At 49.3% G+C, this 25671-nt stretch overlaps 1 protein-coding gene across 2 annotated transcripts in view; it reads right to left on the bottom strand.

The window, feature by feature from the left end:
- Positions 1 to 25384, bottom strand: part of trarg1a (trafficking regulator of GLUT4 (SLC2A4) 1a) — a 57756-nt gene extending 32372 nt beyond the window's left edge. The window contains exons 1-2 of one of the 2 annotated variants that reach the window (XM_038814342.1): positions 24933 to 25383; positions 6803 to 6935 (exon numbers count right to left, since the gene is read on the bottom strand). In XM_038814342.1, the coding sequence (XP_038670270.1) occupies positions 6803 to 6935; positions 24933 to 25337 (538 nt within the window). In that variant the 5' untranslated portion in view covers positions 25338 to 25383. Of the gene's footprint in view, positions 1 to 6720; positions 6936 to 24932 lie in introns of those variants that run through there. The other variant, XM_038814340.1, reaches the window with a different exon arrangement.
- Positions 25385 to 25671: the final 287 nt, after the last annotated feature.

Raw genomic sequence — 25671 nt, 5'->3', positions numbered from 1 at the left:
ATTGATTTTTTCCAATTTAGGGGCAATTTTAGCGTGGCCAATCCACCTAGCCTGCACATCTTTGGGTTGTGGGGACGTAACCAATGCAAACACGGGGAGAATGTGCAAACTCCACACGGACAGTGACCCAGAGCCGGGATCGAACCTGGGACCTCGGTGCCGTGAGGCTGAAATGCTAACCACTGCGCCACCGTGCTGCCCCATAAATAACTTTTGTGTGGAGGCGGAGGACATTGTTACGGTTCTTAATGAACACTTTGTGTCTGTTTTCACAAAAAAAAGTATGATTCAACAATCGGAGTAGGAGCATGAGATATTAGATGAACATGGCACAGTGGGAAGAATAAGTATTAAGGAGCATAACATCTTTGAAATTGGATAAATCACCAGGCCCGTGGATTAATTAAAGACAGCCAGCAGGATTTGTTGAGGGAAAGTTATTTCTGGCTAATACGACTGGATTTTTTGAGGGGATAACAAAGCGAGTTCATAGAATCATAGAATTTACAGAGCAGATGGAGGCCATTCAGCCCATCAAGTCTGCACCGACCCTTGGAAAGAGCACCCCACCCAGAGTTGATGAATGTAGTGGAGTTGATGTAGTCCATATGGATTTTAGCAAGGATTTTGATAAGGTTACATATGGCAGACTTGTCACAAACGTGCTAGGTCCCTTACTTTGGTAAATGTAAATGATTTGGATTTGAAAGTAGTGCCTATGATTAAGGAGTTTGCAAACAATACCAAAATTGGCCTTGTACTTGATAATAGCAAAGAAAGCTGTAGACTGCAGCAATACCTCAATGGACTAGTCCAATGAATGGAAGAGTGGCAAATTAACGTCAATCCGAGATGTGCGAGGTAATGCATATGGGGAAGGCTAACACGGCAAGGGAATACATAATAAATGGCAGGATATTGAGAAATGTAGAGGAACAGAGGCACAGATTCCTGAAGGTGGCTGAACGGTTAGGTACGGTAGTAACAAAGGCATTTGGGAAACTTATCTTTATTAGCGAAGAGACTGGTTTTGTGGATTATGAAAGGGATTTTGACCGGGTGAACTGGCGACGGCTATTGTAAGTGCTGGGGGCAATCAGACTTGACTGGAGAGATAAAATAATGATTGTAGCTCTGTCTATGAGGCAGACTGGTGAAATCTGAATATTCCTTGGTGAAATTGAACCTGGTGTAATCAGGCGCAGGGCAAGACAGGGCTGTCTGTTATCACCACGCCAATTCAGCATTGTAAAAGCCATGATGACAGAAAGTTGTCAAAGTGGGAGGTCAATTGGTGCACATAATGAGATTTTCAGACAGCTAGCCTAAGTGGCGAGCAGTTCAGATTCATAGATACTGATGGATAGAATGAATGATAGAATGAATGAAGTGGTAAAAGCTTACTGAATGAAAATGAGTGCATAAATGTTCTGAAAGTTGCGAAGATTGGAAGAAATAATGGTGGGAAAGCAGATGACAAGATGAATGATCAACAGCTAGAACAGGAATCGCTGAGAAGCACCTTGTCAGAAGGTCACTGCCGCAAATAAATCCAAGTTAGAGTATGACTTGCAAAGAATGCATTCTCCAAAGATTAAGTATAGGAAAGAGTTAAAGTCTTAAGAAAAGAATGATCAAGACGATGATTTCCAGCGTCTTTTTGTACGGGGCTGAAATGTGGCCCTTGAGAAAAGCGCACATCCCGAGGTTAAAAAGTTGTGAAATGTGGTTCTGGAGAAGGATGGAGTGGGTCAGTTGGAAGGAACACAAGAACAACGAAGAAATTCGCAGGATGGTGGAGGAGGAAAGAAGGCTTGTAAACCTCATCAAGAAAAAGTAACATTGGATAAGCCAAATGTTGGATAAAAACTTACTGAAGGAAGATTAAAGGGATAGAAAACAAGAAGGAAGAAGAGAGGGATGATGTTAGATAACTAGAAAGTGAAAATGGATGGCCTCTGAAAAGGATTGTGTTAAAACCATGATGCATGAAGGAATGAGCAGAGGACGTGACGTTAAGCAGATTACTAGTACTATAGACTATAAGAACCGGGAGGTTAAGCTGGAGCTATATAAGACGCTGGTTAGCCCATAGTTGGTGTACTATGTGCAGGTCTGGTCACAGCACCATAGGTAAAATGTGACTGCACGCGACAGGGTTGAGATTTACGAGGATATTGCCTCTTAAATTTTAGTTATGAGGAAAGATTGGACAGACTAGGATTGCTTTCTTCAGAACTGAGGAGGCTGAAGGACAACCTAACTGAAGGGTATAAAATTATGAGGAGTCTAGATTGAGTGAATAGAAAAGCCCAATTACCCTTGGTTGAGGGGTTCATAACCAGGGGGCATAGATTTAGAGTAAGAGATAGGAGGAATAGAAGGGATTCTCGGGGAAATGCTTTCACCCAGAGCAAGGATGTAGACAAGTTGGTGAATTGGGCAGATAGGTGCCAGATGAAGTTCAATGCAGAGAAGTGTGAGGTGATTAATTTTGATAGGAAGACCACAGAGAGACAATATAAAATAAGGGGTACAACTCTAGAGGTGGTGCAGGAGCAGAAGGACCTGTGCGCATATGCACATAAGTCAGTAAAGGTGATAGGTGGAAAGAGCAGTCAATAAAACCTATAGTATCCCAGGCTTTTTTGATAGGGGCATAGACTACAAGAGGGGAGTGGTAATGTCACTGAACTAGTAACCCAGCGACAATTGTAAGTTGGGATTGTTCTCCTTGGAGAGAAGGCGGCTAAGAGGAGATTTGGTAGAGGTGATAGAGGCTGGATGGAGTAGATAGGGAGAAACTGTTCCCGCTCGCAAAAAAAATCGCAATTGAGTGGGCACAGAGTGGTTCAGGTCTGGAATGCACTGCCTGGCAGTGTGGTGGATGCAATTAAATGGAGGCATTCAAGGGGGCATTAGATGATTATCCGAATAGAAAAATTGTGCAGGGGTATGGGGAAAAGGCAGGAGAATGGCACCAAGCCATAACACTCATTTGGAAAGCTGATGGAGAAACGATGCACTGAATGGCCGCCTTTTGCACCGTAACAATTCTGAGATTCTGGAGTGGGAATCTGGCGTCACTGCTTGACAGGGGAGAGGCAGTATTTCAGAAGTACTTGGAAATGCACTTGAATGCCGTAACCTACAAGGCCAGGGACCAAGAGCTGGAAAGTGGGAGTAGGTTGAATGGCTTCTTGATGGGCGATGGGCCAAATGGCCTCTCTCTGTGCTGTAAATTTCTATGATTCAATCATTCTAAGAAAGTGTAATAACATGAAATTTGTGTAGTTGGAAGAATTTTAATATATTAGTAATGATGATGTAAGGGAAACATAACACTTCATTATTGAAACATACAGGGCTGGACTCTCCAATTCTGCAGCAATGTCCGGAGGAAGAGTCTGGTCTTACGACCAAAAAGTCGGCGGCGCCCCCGCACCGATGGTCCGCCTGGTGGGGGGCTAACAGCCGCTCCACATACCTGCAGATACGGACTGAAAGTGGCCGGCTCGGTGGCCGCACATGTAGACGGTGGCGACCTGCAGCGACCTGCGGCGGCCGCGCCGTACAACATAGCGCCAGCCGTGAGCAGACCCGGTCTGCCAGATAGTGCCCCCCCCCCTCTGTAACCCACTCCCCCCCTCGCCACCTCCCACCAGTTCCCCTAGCCCCGCCGAAGGTCTCCCTGCTAGCAGAACGGCTCCGTGACTGTGGCGGTGCTGGACTCAGTACCCAGCCGCCACTCGGGGTCCCCGTAAATTGAGAGGACACGCAACCGATGCCATTGGAAAATTGGCCCATCGGGGCGGAGCATCTGAAAAACGGTGCCGCCCCCATTTCGGCGTAAAAACGGATTCTCCGGCCAATCGCTATTTCGGCGCCGGCAATCGGAGAATCCTGCCCATCATTTCTGGCGGATCTGATCCCATTTGAAAGTCAAATATATTCTACTGAATTTGTGCATTAATCTAAACGTTACAAGAAGAGATATCTAATACCTTGGATCAGTTGTAACAGTGTTATATTCTTTAGGAAGGCAATTTGTACAAAAGGACATTACAGGCTTATAAAGACAAGAGAATGATGTCAGACAATTTGAAATTGTAAACAGGAGACTCCTACAGACAATCAAAGAGGAAAGTGTAAAACTGTGAGGTGTGAAAAAATGAGCAGGGACCTGCCCTCAGGCAAATCATTTGCACTGTATAATATAGTTGTGATCTTCTGTGATATCAGAGGCTAAACACTGCACTGGCAGCATACTCCTGATTTAGACATCTGATGTGGGAAGTTCAATCTACACATTGGCTCCCTGACTGTCTTTAATTAGCAGTTTGATATAGTATGATGCCAATGCAGATATCTAACTGCCTTGCATCACTGTACCTATAGACCTATTTTATAACAGCAGGAATGCCCAATCTCTGGCCGTAAGGCCACATGCAGCCTCAAGCAAACTGGTCCCCAAAGCCCCGTGGACCTCAGTCCTGTTGCACTATACTTCTTACTCACTAGGTTGACTAATTTTACTTATGTCAGCAAGGAGGCTTGACAATGGTGATTTTTCATTCATGCTCTTGTCTTATTGATGGATTATACTCAGAATCAGAGAACTTACAGTGCAGAAGGAGGCCATTTGGTCCATCGAATCTGCACCGGCCCTTGGAAAGAGCACCCCACTTAAGCCCACACCTCCACCCTATCCCCATAACCCAGTAACCCCACCTAACCTTCTTGTTTTGGACACTAAAGGCAATTTAGCTTGGCCAATCCACCTAACCCACACATCTTTGGACTGTGGGAAGAAACCGGAGCACCCAGAGGAAACCCACGTAGACATGGGGAGAACATGCAGACTCCACAGATGGTTGACGAGAATATCAAGTTCTGCCAAGATCAGCAACTTAAGACATCATGAAAATTAACAGAAATATTTGTTGTGTGACTGTGAAGACTGTGTCTCTACACCCATTTGGTCTACAAAGATAAAATATTGGCTATGTTTATTGTAGAATATAATTATACTTAAATAACATTTCAATTCAGAACTCAATAGGTTAGTTCATCAACAGGAGCTAGTTGGATTTGCTAATTCACCTGGGTGACGTCGACAGGGCCAGCAGAATTGCCCATTCCCAATTGCTCTTTACGGAGTAGTTTGCTTGGCTATTTCAAAATACAGTTAATAGTCAACCCTGCTGCTGTGAGTCTGGAGTTGCGTACAGACCAGGCAAGGCAAGGCAAGGATGGAAAATGCCCTTCCATGAAGGACATTAGTGAACCAGATGAGTTTTTGCAACAATCCGGTCATCGCATGGTCACCATTTCTGTGACAAGGGAGATTTGTTTATGAATTTAAATTCCCCAACTGTTGTGGTGGGATCTGATCTCATTTCTCTGAATCATTAGTCTTGGCCTCTGGGTTACTAGTCCAGTGAGAGAACCACTATGCAACATTTCCATAACCCTGTGTTCATTTATTCTCAAGTTGTGAGCAACACTGGTAAGGCCACACATTTACTGTTATCAATAGTTGTCCTTATGTGCAATGGGCCTTCTCTTGGAACCACTGAGTGCTTGTGCTAATGGTGCTTCCACATTGGCGATTGAAAGGATAGTCCAGCCATTTTGACGTAATGTGTAACTAAGAGAATGTTTCAGATGATTGTATTGTTGCCTTCATGCCTTCGGATGGCGGAGGTCACAGTGCTGCAATGCATCCTGTAGACCATACATGTTACAATCGTAGTGGCATGTGGCGGTGCAAGGAATGGATATTATGTTCGGTAGAGGGTGCTGATCACGCAGGCTTCTTCATTCTAGATGGTAGCAGGGTTCTCGAGTGTTACTGCAGCTGTACCCATCACATTCCAGATTTGAGTCTTGCGGACAGTGGAGTGGCATCCAGTGATCAAAAAATGAGTCAATCATTTTAAATACCCAGCGTCTGGCCTGCTTTTGCGAGCCACAGTGTTGGTATGACTGGTCCAGTCAATGATTACTCGTGGAATTTTGCTGGTGCAGGATTCAGCAATGCTGACATTATTGAATCTCAGGGGGCAGGTACTTGGACCTTTTGTTGAAGGTGGTCATTATCTGACATTTGTGTGGCAGGCAAGGGTTCCACCATTAGATAAACTCTGAATTAAGTTGATCTTAGACAGCTCTATCTTATTTAATTAAAAACGCTGATTTTATTTCTTAATTTTCATCATTTAACCCTTCAACAGAGTGTTTTCAGCTAGACAGGACATTATAATCGCATATGGTAACCGGCAACCATGGAAATACTTTCTATAATGTAATATCTTTATATTACCTATTAGTTTTCAGTGTTGCTTTTCCGATATGCAAGTAAAGCGCAGCGAGTGGGAACATCAAAATACCCAGTGGCTCCCTGTGGTACAGGTTTCTCATTCCATTTGCAAGTCAGCCTCAGTCAAGCAAATCAAAACCCTACTCTATTCATGGTGAGTATCTTCTATACACACATCTCCAGTTGCAAATGGTGAACAATTATTCAATGACTCGTTTCGATACAGTACAATTATAATGATGAACATTCTGGAAATAAAACCGTTGGATGCGAAACGTGCATTACTGAAATTGCTATACAGTTATCAAGTACCGGATTTCACATTTAATCCCCCCCGTGGTCCTAGATTTACAACAATGCATATCGATTTTACAAAATTAGCTGAAGTGAACCTGAAAGCTGTTTTATTTCTTTTATTAAATGTAAGGCTGCTCAAATGCACAGTGCCTCAGATGTATCCTATTTCCTAATCTCCTTTACCTGCATAGTTGACAATACAGGAGGTGATAATGATGAGTGCTCCCAGGATTATTGCTACAATACTCAGTAATCTGGCAAGCCGTCCCAGTCTCCTGGCTCCATCTGTGTCACCTTGTTGCAAACTGTTTCTGGACTTGTGGGTGAATAAATAAAAAGAAACATGTGTTAGGTTTTTTTTTTTAAAACACATTCGAAATTGTGAGCAACTCTTTCGTTAGGTAGCTAAATGTGGATTAAAGTTATGGCAATATTCTTGAACCTTTTGCAAGTAAAATCATTCAGGTACAGTCCTGGTGAACAAATCCAATATTTGAGCATATTATTGCAAAAGCATAAATCCACTATCCATTAAAAGAATGCGAAGCGAGGAAGGGACTAGTCTGGTCTTTATTTTTGCAGCCACTTAAGTGTGTTTTAAAAGGTTAATTCATTTATTTTACACTTGGGTCCATAAACATTAATATTATAGTGTCCCCACAATAATTGCAGGCTTCTGAATGTATTTTAAAGCATTTTAAATGGACCAATGATCGCCCTGCACTGGACTTGATTTTACTAAATGGATTGGTGTAATGTAATTGAAGAAAGAACCTTCAAGTAAATTGAAATGATACGATTACAGAACCTCAAAGAGTGATCCATATAATTGTATCTTCTCTCAAAAGTCATTACTGTATAACTTAAGGAAATAACAGGTTCGTAATAATACAACTTTTATTATGTTCCGATTTTCCAACCAATTTACAAGACTGCTGGATAACTGATTGCTCAGCAGCTTTGCAATTTCATACAAGGGACTGAACGGCCCCTAGGAAACTACAAAATCCAGTCAGAGGTGCAAAAAAAACTCTCCAGCCTTTTTCTGGATTTGCAATTGTATTGATAGTGTCTCTCATTCGTTAATACAAAAGGATTCTAATACAAACTTGTGAAAATTCCCCTATAATGAGGTTGGCCCCGCGATCTGAGCTGTCATTCTCCTGGTGATTCGCTGTTTCTAGGGATAGCAGAGTCACTGAGCTATAACACTTTTACACCTGGCTGAATCTTCCTGCTGCTCTGCCTGCTGTCTGAACTGTTTATGCGGCATTCCATAGACAGAACAAAGGTGTGCGTTCAAATCATCAAGTCACTTTTATTTTATGATTAGACTTGAAGAATTTTTTTATGGGATCACTGGGTGGATTCAATCTTTATAGAAGAGCATTAAGTGCTTTTGCATTTTGCTGCAGAATAGACTGATTTACATAATGCTCACCTCTATTAACTGGATCTTCAAAATCTTAACATTACTATCAGTATGATATCAAAGTGAATTCGGAGCTGGTTGGTCTGTGGGTCCTCTCTCTTGCTCAGAATTGCTACAAATGCTTGGACAAGCACTTAATGACATAACTCAGAGCTTCATGTAAGGGCAGCATGGTAGCATGGTGGTTAGCATAAATGCTTCACAGCTCCAGGGTCCCAGGTTCGATTCCCGGCTGGGTCACTGTCTGTGCGGAGTCTGCACGTCCTCCCCGTGTGTGCGTGGGTTTCCTCCGGGTGCTCCGGTTTCCTCCCACAGTCCAAAGATGTGCGGGTTAGGTGGATTGGCCATGCTAAAATTGCCCGTAGTGTCCTAAAAAAAAGTAAGGTTAAGGAGGGGGTTGTTGGGTTACGGGTATAGGCTGGATACGTGGGTTTGAGTAGGGTGATCATTGCTCGGCACAACATCGAGGGCCGAAGGGCCTGTTCTGTGCTGTTCTATGTTCTATGTTCAGTCTCCCTCCTGGAATAGAAATAAAGGCTCCGCCCATCAGGGACTATGGACATTTCAATATGTTCACTACTCGTTGATCAGAATTTAAAGACATCCAAGTTTCATTAATATTAAAGTGGCTTTCGGATAAGGCCATTAAAGAAGTTCACCATCAGCTATCATCTTGAGATTACTCAGCAATTGCAGTGTCAGATCATGCTCCGCATTGGGTGAACATGGTACTGGAGAAGGGGGTAGCGCAGAGGCCGGGGTGGAAATTAGATGTGGGACTTTTGGGGGACCAAGGGTTCTGTGACAAAATTGAAAAGTTAATTGAGGACTATGTAGGTTTCAACTGCTCGGGTGAGGTGTCGAAGGCAGTTGTTTGGGAGGCTCTAAAGGCGGTAGTGAGGGGTGAGGTAATTTTGTTTAAGGCCAGGGTGGACAAAGAGGAGAGGTTGGAGCGGCAGAGGGTAATAGGTGAGATGTTGGAGGTAGATAGGAGTTATGCAGAAGATGGGGACCCAGCAAAGCTGGAAAAGGGGAAGGAACTACAGGTGAGCTTTGACCGACTATCTACCAGGAAGGCGGTGCGCCAACTGAGACAAGCAAGGGGTGCAATTTACGAACATGGAGATAAGGCTATGTTAAAAGGTCAGCTCCGGCGGGAGGCAGTGGTAAGGGAAATTGTTCAGGTGAGGGATAGGGCAGGGAAGTTGGTGGTGGCTCCGGATCTGATTAACAAGGTTTTTGAGGAATTTTATGAGAGGTTGTACAGGTCAGAGCCACCTGGGGGAGACCGTGAGATGCAGGAATTTCTAGATGGGTTGGAGTACCCGAGGTTACGGGGGGGAGACAGGGCTACATCAGAAGGAGCGATAGTGGAGCAGGAGATAAAGGATGCAATTGGGATTATGCAGTCGGGGATGGTGGCAGGGCCGGATGGGTTTCCAGTGGAATATTATAAAAAATGCAAGGATAAGCTGGCACCCCTGATGGTGGGGATGTTTGAAGAGGCGATATGGATAGGGCTGTTGCCACAATCTTTGGGGCAGACATCGATTTCCCTGTTGCTAAAAAAAGATAAGGATCCGACAGAGTGTGTGTTGTATAGGTCCATATCACTTCTGAATGTGGACGCAAAAGTATTGGCGAAGGTACTGGAGGGTAGGCTGGAGGAGTGCCTCCCAAAGGTGATAGGTGAAGATCAGACGGGGTTCTTGAGAGGGAGGCAGCTCTTTTCAAATGTTAGAAGGGTATTGACAGAGGGAGACCATCCCACCTTGCCAGATCGGCTTTCACTCTCCCCACCAAACTAGAAATGTTGTACCTGCGGAGCCCCCCCCCCCCCACTCCCGGGCAACCTGCACCCCCAGGTACTTAAAGTGAGTCCCTGCCCTACGGAATGGCAGCTCCCCCACCCCTGCCCCCACCCCCGGCCGAGACACCACAAAATACTCGCTCTCGTCTAAATTTAGTTTGTGCCCTGAGAAAGACCCAAATACCCGCAGTAGCTCCAATATTCCCCCTATCGACACACTTGGTTCAGACACATATAACAGCAAGTCATCGGCATATAAGGACACCCTGTGCTCTATTCCCCCCCCCCCCGCACTATTCCTTTCCATACTCCCAATCTTCTTAATGCAATGGCCAACGGCTCAATCGTGAGTGCAAACAGCAGGGGAGACATAGGACATCCCTGCCTAGTCCCACAGTGGAGAGAAAAGTATCTCGAGCTGATGTTGTTTGTGCGGACACTCGCCCTCGGCTCCTTATATAGTAGCTTTACCCAGTTCACAAGTCTTGGTCCAATACCAAACCGCTCCAGAACTGCCATCAAATACCCCCATTCTGCCCTGTCAAACACCTTCTCAGCGTCCAATGCCCCACCTCGGTTTCCTTCCCCTCTGCCACGTCCCCTCAACTCGCGCCAGGTACAGGCGGCTAAAATGAACGTGTTGCCGCGATTTCTGTTTCTTTTTCAATGCCTACCGATTTTCCTGCCAAAGGCTTTTTTCAGAGAGATTGAGGGAAGGATTACTTTGTTCAGAGAGATTGAGGGAAGGATTACTTTGTTCATATGGGGAGGGAAGGTGGCCAGAGTTAGAAATGTGCTGCTACAGAGGGGAAGGCAGGCAGGGGGTTTGGTTCTTCCGAACCTGATGTATTACTACCGGGCAACGAATGTAGAGAAGGTACGGAGCTGGGTCAGAGGGGTTGATTCCCAGTGGGTCAGAATGGAGGACAGTTTGTGCAGGGGGCGGGATTGAAAGCACTAGCAACAGCGCCGCTCCCAATAGCCCTGGGGAAATACTCAGGGAGTCCGGTAATAATAGCTGCATTGAGAATTTGGAGGCAGTTTCGCCAACACTTCGGGTTGGGGGCAGGGTCGAGGGAAATGCCGATTCGGGGGAACCACAGATTTGAGCCAGGGAGGTGGGATGGAAATTTTCATAAATGGGAGGAGAAGGGGATTAAGACACTAAAAGATTTGTTTCTTAGGGGTCGGTTTGCAGGATTGAAAGAGCTGGAAGCGAAGTATGGGCTGGAGCAGGGTGAAATGTTTAGATACATGCAGGTTCGAGATTTTGCCAGAAAGGAGATACAGAGTTTCCCGGAGGAACCGGCCTCCACATTGCTGGAGGAGGTGCTGCTGACAGGGGGACTGGAGAAGGGGGTAGTGTCAGCGGTATACGGAGCTATTTTGGAAGAGGATAAGGCACCACTGGAAGGGATCAAAGCAAAGTGGGAGGAAGAGTTGGGAGAGGATATGGAGGAGGGGTTCTGGTGTGAGGTGCTCCGGAAAGTGAATGCCTCCACCTCGTGCGTGAGGTTGGGACTGATACAGCTGAAGGTGTTATACAGAGCGCACCTCACGAGGGCGAGGATGAGCCGATTCTTTGAAGGAGTAGAAGATGTGCGTGAACGTTGCGGGGGGTGCCCTGCTAATCACGTTCGTATATTTTGGTCCTGTCCAAAGCTAGAGGATTACTGGAAGGAGGTTTTTCGGGTAATTTCTAAAGTGGTGCACGTGAAACTGGACCCGGGTCCCCTGGAGGCCATATTTGGGGTGTCAGACCAGCCAGGGTTGGAAACGGGTGCGGAGGCAGATGTTGTAGCCTTCGCCTCGTTGATCGCCTGAAGGCGGATCCTGATGGGTTGGAGAGCAGCCTCTCTACCCTGTGCCCTGGCGTGGCGGGGGGACCTGTTGGAATTCTTGACTCTTGAGAAGGTTAAGTTTGAACTGAGGGGAAGGATGGAGGGGTTCTACAATTCATGGGCATTATTCATTATGCACTTTCAAGAACTGGATAACATCAAACATTAGTTGGAGCATGTGGGTGGGAGGGTTGGGGGAAGGGGGGCTGAGTGTGTTAATGGCGACTATGGGTGATCCCTAATTCCTTTATGTCAGTTGTTTGTGTGAACATGCGGGCTGATGTTTGGAGGTTGGTGGGAGGATGGGATCGTTGTTATTGATATGGGGATTGACATATTTGTTTCTGATTATTGTTTATTGTTGGCGGGTGTAAATTTGGGAGAAAATATGAAAAAGGAGGAGAATAAAAATATTTTTTCAAAAACTATCATCTTGAGATAAAGGTTGCTAAGAATGTGGTGGCTCAGTGGGTCATTCCATGTACTATTCCTTCACCTCCCGGTCCTGAATTTTATTCTAGCTCAGAACAATTGGATGAATGTGTCAAATAGCGAAAGGGTCTTACGTAAAATTAATTTATCCATTCTGAAACTATTGCCTAATGTGTCCAAATGTGCTCAAAGTCACTGGGATAGTTGATGTGGGTAATCCATTTACCAATCGCGTGGAATATCTTTGCAACATAAGAATGCATTTTACTACCTCTAACTCATATTGTACATTAACTTGGAAATGTTCGCTATTGCTAAAAATTGGAAATGTTAATTTTCTTTCTCAGCCCAGTTTCATCATTATTTGATCAAAGCTTCACCGTCGTCAGGTCTTTTGTTGTAAAAAAAAAATAAAAAATTCTTAAAAGCAGAATGCCCAAACGGCATGGTTTCATACTGACATATTGCCAATGTAGTATGCTGGGCACATCAATGTGGAATGCCAAACAGTAGTCAGGTAAAACTGTACTGATCGGCAGCTGGGAATGTCCTTTTCCAGGACAGTCATATTCCCATAATTTATACTTGCAAGACGAGGAAACATATGCCACTTTAGACCATTTTGATAAAGTTGGTCAGAAAGAATCCTATACTGCTTGTAGTGTGGGGAGTAGGGTATATTCCCAATCTCTCAATCAGGAAAGGGCCTCTAAAAGGAACAAGGAGGCAAAGGAAACAAAATGGAGAGTTTTTTTAAAACAGAATAATTTGTACAAGAAAAATTGCTGACAGATTTTTGTGGTATTTTTGGTTGATTTTATGTCTTGCATGAAGTAAAATATTTATTTATTAATCTCAAATTCAAATGTATGGTTGCAGCTGGTGGTGGGAAAGGGTGTGGTTATGTTTGGCCAAGACAAAAAACACTGCATTAGAGATTAAATCAGGACTGGTTGATGCAGTTGGTCATTACAGTAAATCAATACACTCATTACTGTAACATCACTTCAGCCAAGCAGTCTGGATTCACAATTTTGCACTTCCTTGCAAATTTTTGGAGACCAGATAAGTGCTCCTCATTAACAGTTATGTTGCTGGGAGTACTTGTACCACAGGATGGAAGGAGGTTGAATAATGACTGTGTTAAATTAGAGGTGCTCTTAGACCATAAGGCATACGATCAGAATTAGGCCACTCGGCCCATCGAGTCTGCTCCGCCATTCGATCATATTTTTCTCATCCCCTTTCTCCTGCCTTCTCCCCATAACCTCTGATACCCTTATTAATCAAGAACCTATCTATCTCTGTCTTAAAGACACTCAGTGATTTGGCCTCCACAGCCTTCTGCGGCAAAGAGTTCCACAGATTCACCACCCACTGGCTGAAGAAATTCCTCCTCATCTCTGTTTTACAGGATAGTCCCTTTAGTCTGAGATGGTGTCCTCTGGTTCTAGTTTTTCGTACAAGTGGAAACATCCTCTCCACGTCCACTCTATCCAGGCCTCGCAGTATCCTGTAAGTTTCAGTAAGATTCCCCCCTCATCCTTCTGAACTCCAACGAGTACAGACCCAGAGTCCTCAAACGTTCCTCATACGACAAGTTCTTCATTCCAGGGATCATTCTTGTGAACCTCCTCTGGACCGTTTCCAAGGCCAGCACATCCTTCCTTAGATACGGGACCGGACGCAAAATTGCTCACAATACTCCAAATTGGGTCTGACCAGAGCCTTATACAGCCTCAGAAGTACATCCCTGGTCTTGTATTCTAATCCTCTCGAAATGAATGCTAACATTGCATTTACCTTCCTAACTGCCGACTGAACCTGCATGTTAACCTTAAGTTGGACATTATCCAACTAGCTGAAAAATACGAAAGGAGCTCCTGTGAGTAGAAGTTCATCGAGTCTGAACGCTAGTAATGTTTTCAATGTAAAAACTGTGCTGTCAGAATTACCAACAAAGCACCAGGATTTTCTTTTGAAAAGCAGTGAACATAAATGGTTCATTTTAAAGGCAACATTGGGCTTGAAGCTGTGTTGTTTATTGAGGATTGAGCACATTGGGGCTAACTGCAGTTCTTAACTTTACAACAGAACCCCTGTGTGCTAAAATCCCCAATGAACCTGGGGGGTGTCTTCTTTCTTATTACTGATGCACAGATTAGAATAAAATGAAATATTAATCAAGGTGTAATTAAACAAAGTATACAGTTGTTTTTTCTTTTTTTTAAAAATAATTTTTATTGAAATTTTTACAAAATATAAACATCTTAACTCTATTAACAAACAACCACAGTAACACCCCAAGAACAATACCCCCCCAACTTCAAGAGCAACTTCAAACAAAAGGAAAAAGGAAAAGAAAAACAAAAAAGCACCCAAACAACAAAAGGGAAAGAGATAGCACCCGCCACATTCCACAGACCCATGTACACAGTTCTCCCTCCCCCCAATCCAAACCCCCCCCCCCTTCCTCCCCCCCCCCCCCCCCCCCCCCGGGTGCTGCTGCTGTCGGCCTATTTCCCTACCGTTCCGCCAGGAAGTACAGGAAAGGCTGCCACCGGCTGAAAAACCCTTGTACTGATCCCCTAAGGGCAAATTTCACCCTCTCCAATTTAATGAACCCCGCCATATCATTGATCCAGGACTCCACACTTGGGGGCCTCGCATCCTTCCACTGGAGGAAGATCCTCCGCCGGGCTACTAGGGACGCAAAGGCCAGAACACCGGCCTCTATCGCCTCCTGCACTCCCGGCTCCACTGCAACCCCAAACATTGCGAGTCCCCAGCCTGGCTCGACCCTGGATCCCACCACCCTCGACACCGTCCTTGCTACCCCCTTCCAAAACCCCCCCAACGCTGGGCACGCCCAAAACATATGGGCGTGGTTCGCTGGGCTCCCCGAGCACCTAGCACACCTGTCCTCGCCCCCGAAAAACCTACTCATCCTCGACCCAGTCATGTGGGCCCTATGCAGCACCTTGAACTGTATGAGGCTAAGCCTCGCACAGGAAGAGGAGGAATTCACTCTCTCCAGGGCATCTGCCCACGTCCCCTCCTCAATCTCCTCACCCAGCTCCTCTTCCCATTTACCCTTCAGTTCCTCCACCGATGCCTCGTCTGCCTCCTGCATTACCCGGTATATGTCCGAAATCCTCCCTCCTCCAACCCACACCCCCGAGAGCACCCTGTCCCGTACCCCACGTGGGGGCAACAAGGGGCACCCCTCCATCTGCCGTCTGGCAAGCGCCCTAACCTGCATGAACCGAAACATGTTCCCCGGGGGGAGCCCAAACTTCCCCTCTAACTCCCCCAAGCTCGCGAACCTCCCCTCCACAAACAGGTCCCTCAACCTCCTAACCCCTGCCCTGTGCCAGCCCAGAAATCCAACATTAAATGATCCCTGGAACAAACCGATGGTTCCCCCGTATCGGGGCCTCCATCGAGCCTCCCATTTCTCTCCTGTGCCGTCTCCATTGCCCCCAAATTTTGAGGGTAGCCGCCACCACCGGGCTCGTGGTATACCTCGTTGGAGGGAGCGGCAAAGGCGCCGTCACTAGCGCCTCCAAGCTCGTGCCCACACAAGACGCCGCCTCCATCCTCTTCCATGCTGCCCCCTCCTCGTCCATTACCCACCATCGCTGCGTTGGCAGCCCAGTAGTACCCACAGAGGTTGGGCAACGTCAGCCCCCCCCTATCCTGCCTCGTTCCAGGAACACTCTTCTAACCCTCGGAGTCCCATGCGCCCACACAAATCCCGTGATACTCCTGTTGACCCTCCTAAAAAAGGCCTTCGGGATAAGGATGGGTAGGCACTGGAACAGGAACAAAAACCTCGGGAGCACCGTCATCTTAACGGACTGCACCCTCCCCGCCAGTGACAGCGGTAACATATCCCACCTCTTAAACTCCTCCTCCATCTGCTCCACCAACCTTGTGAGGTTGAGCTTGTGCAGGGCCCCCCAACTCCCTGCAACCTGGACCCCTAGGTACCTGAAGCTCTTCCCTGCCTGCTTCAATGGGAGCCTACCAATCCCCTCCTCTTGATCCCCCGGATGCACCACAAACACCTCACTCTTGCCCAGGTTCAACTTGTACCCCGAGAAACCCCCAAATTCACTAAGAATCCTCATCACCTCCGGAATCCCCCCCACCGGGTCCACCACATACAGCAACAGGTCGTCCGCGTACAACGACACTCGATGCTCCTCCCCACCCCGCACCAGGCCCCTCCAGTTCCCTGACTCCCTCAGTGCCATGGCCAGGGGCTCAATTGCCAGCGCGAAGAGCAAGGGGGACAGGGGGCACCCCTGTCTCGTCCCCCGGTACAGCCGAAAGTACTCTGACCTCCTCCTATTTGTGGCTACACTCGCCATCGGGGCCTCGTAGGCCACCACTATCTCCGCTTCCCCTTCTACAGCCGACATCATAATAACATTGAGGAGCCTTCGTACGTTTGTGTTCAGCTGCCTTCCCTTCACAAACCCCGTCTGGTCCTCGTGAATGACCCCGGGCACGCAATCCTCTATTCTAGTGGCCAGGATCTTTGCCAGCAGTTTAGCGTCGGCGTTCAGCAGCGAAATTGGCCTATATGATCCGCACTGCAGAGGGTCCTTGTCCCGCTTCAGGATCAAGGAAATCAGCGCCCGTGACATAGTTGGGGGCAAAGCCCCCCCCCTCCCTTGCCTCGTTAAAGGTCCGGACCAACAGGGGGCCCAACAGGTCCACATACCTTTTATAGAATTCCGCTGGAAAACCGTCCGGCCCCGGCGCCTTCCCCGACTGCATGCTCCCTATCCCTTTGACCACCTCCTCCAGTTCGATCGGCGCCCCTAGTCCCTCCACCTGCTCCTCCTCCACCCTCGGGAATCGCAGCTTGTCCAAGAAGCGTCCCATTCCACCCCCATCCACCGGGGGTTCAGACCGGTACAGTTCCCCATAGAAGTCCCTGAAGACCCCATTAACATCTACCCCCCTCCGCACCACCTTCCCAGCTCCATCCATCACTCCCCCAATCTCCCTGGCCGCATTTCGCTTCTGGAGCTGGTGCGCCAGCATCCTGCTCGCCTTCTCCCCGTATTCATACACCGCCCCCTGTGCTTTCCTCCACTGAGCTTCCGCCTTTCTGGTAGTCAATAGGTCAAATCTGGCCTGAAGGCTACGCCTCTCCCCCAGCAATCCCTCCTCTGGGGCCTCCGCATATCTCCTATCCACCTGCACCATTTCCCCTATCAGTCTCTCCCTCTCCCTCTGCTCCCCCCTCTCCCTATGGGTTCGGATGGAGATCAATTCCCCCCTCATCACCGCCTTCAATGCCTCCCAGACCGTCCCCACTCGAACCTCCCCGTTATCATTGGCCTCAAGATACCTCTCGATACACCCCCGAACCCTCCCGGCCACCTCCTCATCTGCCAAAAGCCCCACCTCCAAGCGCCAGAGCGGACGTTGGTCCCTCTCTTCCCCCAGCCCGAGGTCCATCCAGTGTGGGGCATGATCTGAAATGGCAATGGCGGAGTATTCCACTTCCTCCACCCCCGACACCAACCCCCTGCTCAGGACAAAAAGAATCGATCCTCGAGTAGGCCTTATGTACGTGGGAGAAAAACGAGTATTCCCTGGCCCTTGGCCTCGCAAACCTCCAGGGATCCACCCCCCCCCCCATCTGGTCCATGAATCCCCTCAGCACCTTGGCCGCCGCCAGCCTCCTACCCGTCCGGGACTTGGATCGATCCAATGGGGGATCCAGTACTGTGTTGAAGTCCCCCCCCCTCCATGATCAGGCCCCCCACCTCCAGGTCCGGAATGCGGCTCAACATACGCCGCATAAACCCCGCATCGTCCCAATTTGGGGCATAAACATTCACCAACACCACCCTCTCCCCCTGCAGCTTGCCACTCACCATCACATATCTCCCGCCACTGTCAGCCACCACATTTAACGCCTCAAACGACACCTTCTTCCCCACCAGGATCGCCACCCCCTTACTCTTCTCATCCAGCCCTGAGTGGAATACTTGGCCCACCCATCCCTTCCTCAGCCGAACCTGGTCTACCACTCTCAGGTGTGTCTCCTGGAGCATGGCCACATCCGCCTTCAGTCCCTTCAGGTGCGCAAATACCCGGGCCCGTTTGACCGGCCCATTCAGCCGCCTCACATTCCAGGTTATCAGCCGGATCCGAAGGCTCCCTGCCCCCCTCCCCTGCCGATTAGCCATACCCCATCCCTTGCCCACCCCCGGCCAGCGTCCCCCGCTCTGCCAGTTTCCCATGGCGCCAACTCCCCCCCTCCAGCACCCCCTGCGTCCTCCAGCTCCTTCTTGACCGTTTCAGCAGCATCCCGGTACCCCCCCCCCCCCCCCCCCCGGCTAGGACCCCTCCTAGCCGCGCCCCTCCCTCCACAGCACTCCCGTTAGCCAGCTAACTTCTGCTGACCCCGGCGACTCGCGCCCTACCTTCGGCTCCTCCCAACGTGGGACTGCCCCTCCTCCATTGTGCCCGTCAACGGGTCCACCCTCCCCCCCGCTCTTGCGCGGGAAAAGAAAACAACCAGCAACGATCCGCACTTCTCAGCCCCGGCCCCGCCCCCACCATCTCACAGCGCGGGAAGCCCGCAGAAAGCCCGCGCTTTCACCCTGCCGGGCCCCGCCTCCTCCAGGGCCACTCCCATTGTCAGTCCCCCCCCCCCACCAGCTCCCCGAACTCCCCGTTTACCCCTCTGCCCGAACCCGTGCACCCGGCCCCTGCTTAATAACCCCTTTGAAAAAACAGTACGACATTCTTACACTAAACCAAGCAAACGCAAATACAATATTATACAACATCCCTCAGCCTAGACCCTCAGTTTGAGTCCAATTTCTCGGCTTGCACAAAGGCCCACGCCTTTCCGGGGACTCAAAATAGTGGTGCCGATCCTTATAGGTGACCCACAGACGCGCCGGCTGCAACATGCCGAACTTCACACTCCGTCTGTGGAGCACCGCCTTGTCCGGTTGAACCCGGCCCTCCGCCTCGCCACCTCCGCACTCCAGTCCTGGAAGATCCGCACCTCCGTGTTCTCCCACTTGCTGCTCCGCTCCTTCTTGGCCCACCGGAGCACACACTCACGATCCACAACCGATGAAACCTCACTAGCACCGCCGGCAGCGGCTTGTTCGGCTTGGGCCTCCTAGCCAGAATTCTGTGGGCCCCCTCTAACTCTAGGGGCCCCTGGAAGGACCCAGCCCCCATCAGCGAGTTTAACATGATCACCGCGTAGGCCGCTAGGTCCAACCCCTCCAGCCCCTCCGTGAGGCCCAGGATCCGCAAATTCGTCCTCCTCGACCGGTTGTCCAGCTCCTCGAACCGCTCCTGCCATCTTTTATGGAGCGCCTCGTGCATCTCCACCTTCCCCGCCACGGCCACGACCTCGTCCTGCCTTTCGGAGGCCTGCTGCTGCAGCTCCCGGATCGCAGCCCCCTGGGCTGTCTGGGTCTCCATCAGTTCCCTGTTGGTTACCTTGATGGACTCCAGCAGCTCCAACTTCAGCTCCTGGAAGCAGCGCAGCAGAATCGCCTGCTGCTCCTGGGCCCACTTCCTCAGCTCCTCGAGGCCTTCGCCGGGCGCCATTTTTTCTTCCTGCCCCCATTTTTTCAGAGGCACGTTCCTTGGTTTTTTTTCTGCCCCGCTCCTGGTCCGGACCATGGGACCGTTGGGGTCGCCTCCTGTCTTCTTCCCCCATTGGGAATCGCCGCTGCAGCTCCGTTGGGGGCCCTGAAAAGAGCCCCAATGTCTGTTCACCGCGGGAGCCGCCAAACGTGCGGCTTAGCTGATCATTGCCGCCACCGGAAGTCGTGTACAGTTGTTTTTAATCGTATGCAAGAATATTATTCATTCCACAAACAGATTTTATATTGTAGAATTCAACGGAATGTTTACACCCAACTTTTCCTCCTCTTCTCTCTTCTTATGGAAATACTTGACTCCGCGATAGAGCACAGTTTCACAAGCATTGACCAGCATTTATCTGGAATCCTTCATTTTGCTAAATGATTAGACTTTCTTTCCCCAATTAAGGGGCAATTTAGCGTGGTCAATCCACCTAACCTGCACATCTTTGGGTTGTGGGGGCGAAATGGGGAGAGTGTGCAAACTCCACACGGACAGTGACCCAGGGCCGGGATTCGAACCCGGGTCTTCTGTGCTGGAGTCCCAGTGCTAACCACTGCGCCACTTGCTGCCTTAAATGACGAGACTTGACAGGTATCAAGCTATTTTATATGATGAGGACATCACAGCAAAACTCACACTGTCAGCACACATTTCAGCAGGGGCCATGCATGGGATATCAATTAGGAGCAGGAGCTCTGACTAAGTTTCCTACACTCTGATGAAGGGACACTAAGGTTAATGGCAATGCTTTGTAACTTTCAAAGCCTGGAAATGGTAAGCCCATCTGTCAGAAATACTTCTGTTTTGATGATTTTGCCGGAACACCTTTGATAGCATTTGACGGTAGAATTGTGGATAGCACAATTGCTTCACAGCTTCAGGGTCCCAGGTTCGATTCCCGGCTTGGGTCACTGTCTGTGTGGAGTCTGCACATTCTCCCCGTGTGTGCGTGGGTTTCCTCCAGGTGCTCCGGTTTCCTCTCACAGTCCAAAGATGTGCAGGTTAGGTGGATTGGCCATGCTAAATTGCCCTTCGTGTCCAAAATTGCCCTTAGTGAGGGCTGGTTTAGCTCACTCGGCTAAATCGCTGGCTTTTAAAGCAGACCAAGCAGGCCAGCAGCACGGTTCGATTCCCGTACCAGCCTCCCCGGACAGGCGCCGGAATGTGGCGACTAGGGGCTTTTCACAGTAACTTCATTGAAGCCTACTCGTGACAATAAGCAATTTCCATTTCCATAGTGTTGGGTGGGGTTACTGGGTTATGGGGATAGGGTGGAGGTGTGGACCTTGTGTAGGGTGCTGTTTCCAAGAGCCGGTGCAGTCTCGATGGGCCGAATGGCCTCATTCTGCACTGTAAATTCTATGATATCTAACGTTACCACATCCTAACTTTAGCTTCCTTGTCCTTTATGACTCAATAATAATTACTGCCTCACTCTTCTGATTACAAAATCGTTCAATTCAAAATGTTGGAAAATACATCCCTGCATTTTTACTGATAGCTGAGCAAAGTTGTTTCATCACTGGAGTGACACATATTTCAATAACTTTCCATTTCCTGTATGTTCAAATTAATCACACATAAACAGCTAAGAAAAATGTAAACATCTGAGCAATTAACTAACCTATAGATCAATCCTTTAAAAAGTTCATAACCGTGGTCAGATGTCAGTTTACAAACATGAGATTATATTACTTATTAAATGACACATCTTTCCTTCAATAGGCAGCTGTCAGCCTCTATTATGCACCTGCCTGTAGGCCAAGTAAACAGAAGCTGTAACGTGCTTCACTTGCCATGTACTTTGTAACCGTAAACCAGTCATATCATGCCATCTCTTGTCCTGTTGTCATGTTGACATTTAGTGCCAACTTGGGTAATGCACTGGTTTAGAACCAGCAAATTAGATATACTGTCCTTGCGTGCAATTATCACCGAGTTCAGGGCCAATCAATGAATAATTATTCCAAGCACAAAATTTCAAATTTTCCAAATTGATCTCCATTCAATCCTGCTAAACAGAACTGCCAGATGGCTTCTTCATTCAAATGTTTCACAAAGAGCTGCACATTTTACAAGCCCACTCGTTTTCTTGTCAAATCACAGATAGATTGCATTAAAGTTTTTTGTTAAAGGAAGATCGAATAAGCACTTTCTATCCTGCAATCTAGTCTCTTTAAAGGAATGGACAATATCTACAAACCTCCAGCGAGTATCTCAATTTTTAAAATCATAATTTTAGTTTTGTGAAGAACTGCTACCTCGTGTTTCTGCTGTGTGCCCGAGTCCCTGTGGGGATGTAGCAATCAACAGTCTGCAGAGACAGGTGGTGGGTAGGGGGAAAGAGAGGGCAATCAGTCTGATTTTTTTTGTGAGGTTGCGTGGCTTCTGAATTTGAGCTAAATGCTGATCCCCACTGAAATAGCTGAAGTGCTCTGGAACACAGAAGAACTTGTCTGCTCTATAGTATTGCGAGAACCTTGGCAGAGGTATAGTGGAAACCTGCAACAATAAATCTCTGCAAAGCTAATAATAAACAATGTTACTTTAGAGACAAACTGATGAACATTTTGCATTTCCTTTTAAGTGCTTGTTTTGTTATTACTTGCTAGTCCCAATTGTGGAATGGGTAATTAAGCTTAAGGGGGAGGAGCAAGAAAACAAAGGAATGTTTTAAAGAATCAACTGAACCTAGTAAATAAAAAAAAATCAGGATTGTGCCCAACCCCTAGTTTTCAGAAGGTGCTGATGTATGTTGGCATACAGATCCGTGGACATGTAATCCCCAGTATCTCATCAACCCCCCCCCCCCCCCCCCCCCAATTCACATGTACGAGCCAGGAGGCTTGAAGGCCCGTCTCCTGCAGACAACACCACTGAGAAGCCCAAGCTGTCCCTCCCTCAAAGTGCCAACCAGCTGATCATCCAGGGAGGGTGGGGGTCGATAGATAAGAATGACCAGCAGAAAAAGCTGCTCGACTTTTCAGCGTCCCTTGTTGCGGTCCTGAGGCCAACATGTCGCTAGGCGGGGCAATTTGGGATTCGGGGGTACAAAAGCAAAATGCTGCAGATGCTGGAAATCTGAAACAAAAACAGAAAATGGTGGGGGAGACCCGGCAGGGTCTGGCGGTGTCCGTGGAGAGGGAAGCAGGGTTAACGGGCATTGGCGGGCGATGGGACGGGTTTGCTGTTTTATGGCCCCCACCACCAACCACACACACACAGCCGTGAAACCAGTGGCGGGACCGGAAGACCCCGCCGGCGCGAAGGGGGGGGGGGGGGACTATTGTTTTCATTTCGGATGCAGGCTCTATCCTGCCCACTCTTTCCTGGGGGTGGACTTGGAAAGCTACTTTAAACCAATGACAGACGCCAGAAGTGGGGTGAGGAACTCCCAGAAGTCGGGAGGAAAGGCGAGCCTGGTGGAAATTTTCCAGCCGCAAATTTTCCAGCGGCTCCCGCAGACACGCGCGCGATTTTCCGGACCCTCCCCCTCGTTGACAGCGGCGGGACCGGGAATTGCGACATTGCCACAATGTTGGGCCGCCGCAAAACACATCGCGGGGCGGGAGGGAAATCCCCGTGTGGGGAAGAGGCGGAAAATCCCTCGAGCGCCGGCGAACAGCAGCCCCGCCCTCCGCGTCCCTGGGCTGGGAGAACAGCAAAATCTGAAGGGTCAGCCTCTCCCCCCCTCCCCCAACTACCCTTTTAATTGCCATTTGCACGCTGCCACATGCAACATGAAAACACCACAACTCCTGCCACTTCCAGCAGTGAAGGAAGAGTCAACATCAGATTTCAATCCGCCCCTCGCTTCAAACAGCCTCAACCTGGGGGTGACCCCAGCAGCTGAGACTCAGACACCGCCGCAGCCTCCCCCTCAGCCCAGCCCAGATTCGGCCAATACCTACTCGGGCCGCTATTTTGTTATCCTGTCTGCATGAAAATAATAATAATAAATAAAACAGACCGCCGCAGACTGCCTGCCTTTGGGTGTAATCTTACACGCCAGACCTGCTGAGATTTTCCAGCGGTTTATCTTTGGTGACAGCCCTAACATCACTTGGACGCATTCTTTCTCGGGTTTGTTTGGGAGGAGTGGAGGGGGGGGGGGGGGGGGGGGGGGGGGGGGGCTTTTTCTCTGGCGAAGCGTGTTTCCCATTGGGGGGGTATTCTGCTGAACGTCAAATGGGAACCCCCCCCCCCCCCCCCCCCCGCGCACACACTAAAGACTGTGGTGCATCGGGACATTACCCAGTGAAATGCACTCCACTGCCCCTCTCCAGCCACCCTCACCCCTCGAGCTGGATTTATGTCCTGCACATCCCCGGGGCAAGGACAAGACCTGCCCCCCCCCCCAAAAAAAAACCTTTCCACATAACTTCTGGGGATTGAGATTGGAGAACACGGGGCCGTGAAGTTGGAACACAGACAGTGAATAGTGGACAATCTCAGCAGGTCCGGGTGACTCTTTGAGGAAGGCATCCCTGAATGGAAACGTTAGCTCCCTTCTCTCTCCCTCCCTCTCTCCTCCTCCTCTCTCTCCCCCAACCCCTTCTCTCTCCCCCACCCCCTCTCACTCCCTCCTCCCTCCCCTCACCCCCCTCCCCTCTCCTCTCTCTCCCTCCCCTCTCCCCCTCCCCTCTCTCCTCCTCCTCTCTCTCCCCCACCCCCTCTCACTCCCTCCTCCCTCCCCCCTCCCCTCTCCCCATCCTCTCTCCCCCCCCCCCCCCCCATCCTCTCTGTCCTCCCTCTCTCTCCATTCTCCGTCTCTCTCTCTCCTCCCTCCCCCCTCTCCCCCCATCCCCGGACAGATGCTGCCCAGCGTTTTTTAGTTTGGCTTTCAGATTCCAGCATCCGCAATCAAACGCTTTTCTCTGGATGTGAGAATGTGGTCCAGAGAGTGGCTGGGGAAGACAGGGATGATAGGATAGGGCAGCGGGAGTTAGATCAGGATGGAGGCATTGGGGGCAGTAGAGATGGGTTGGGCCAAATGGCCGGCTTTAGGGGTGTGGGGAGGGCAAAAAAGGAAGACCGGTTAAGATGTAACTTTATCCATCACACCCCCCCCCTCCCCCCCACCCATTGCTGGCGGGAAAATTGAGGAAAGTCGCGGGTTCTGGACCTTGTCCCACTCACTCACTAACTCACCAAGATGGAGTAGACCAGCGCCACGATGTTGATGGGCCATATCGGGCAGAAGCAGGAGATGATGGCCAGCACCAGGTAGTCTCTGGGCGGGGGCTGGTCCTGGCTGGTGGCGGTGGACGACGCCCTGCCCACGCTCAGGCGGGACGGGGAGGTCGGCGGGGCGCCCACTTTGGACACGGTCTCCGAGGAGAAGGCTAGCAGGCTGTGGCCGTTCGGCTCGCTGTCCACCCCCTTCCCGCCCGGCAGGTCGGCGGCGAACGACTTGGAGTTCTTGACGCCGTTCTCCAGGCTGCCCTCGGAGATGCTGAGCAGCTTCTCGGTCTCCTGGCGGTGCCCCGTGGCCGCGGCCGTGTCCCCGGATCCGCCCAAGTTCTTCTCGAACGCGACGTCCGTGTTTAATGCCATCTCTCACCTCAGGAAAAAAAATGTGTGTGTGTGGGGGGGGGGGGGGGGCGGGGGGCGTTACAATTTCATTTTCCAACGTGGGGACAAGAGAGGGACACACACACACACACCCAAAAAGTAAAAAGTATATATTTTTTAAACTTGCCTCAAAAGTTAAGAATTGTCAAAGAAAATTGCCAGACTAAAAGGTTTGGAGTTTCCTAGCCTTGGAGATAGAAATGCGGCAGCTTCCTGAAGTAGCAGCAGCCCCCCCACACACGATGTGTGTGTTTGTGGAGACACTGGCGTCCCTCGCACTAGACCAAGCCAAGGAGATGTGCTGGACCACACCATT

This window comes from Scyliorhinus canicula, chromosome 12 (genome assembly GCF_902713615.1).
Source record: "Scyliorhinus canicula chromosome 12, sScyCan1.1, whole genome shotgun sequence".
NCBI classification, from domain to species: domain Eukaryota; kingdom Metazoa; phylum Chordata; class Chondrichthyes; order Carcharhiniformes; family Scyliorhinidae; genus Scyliorhinus; species Scyliorhinus canicula.
This window is presented reverse-complemented; position numbering and strand designations above follow the sequence as displayed.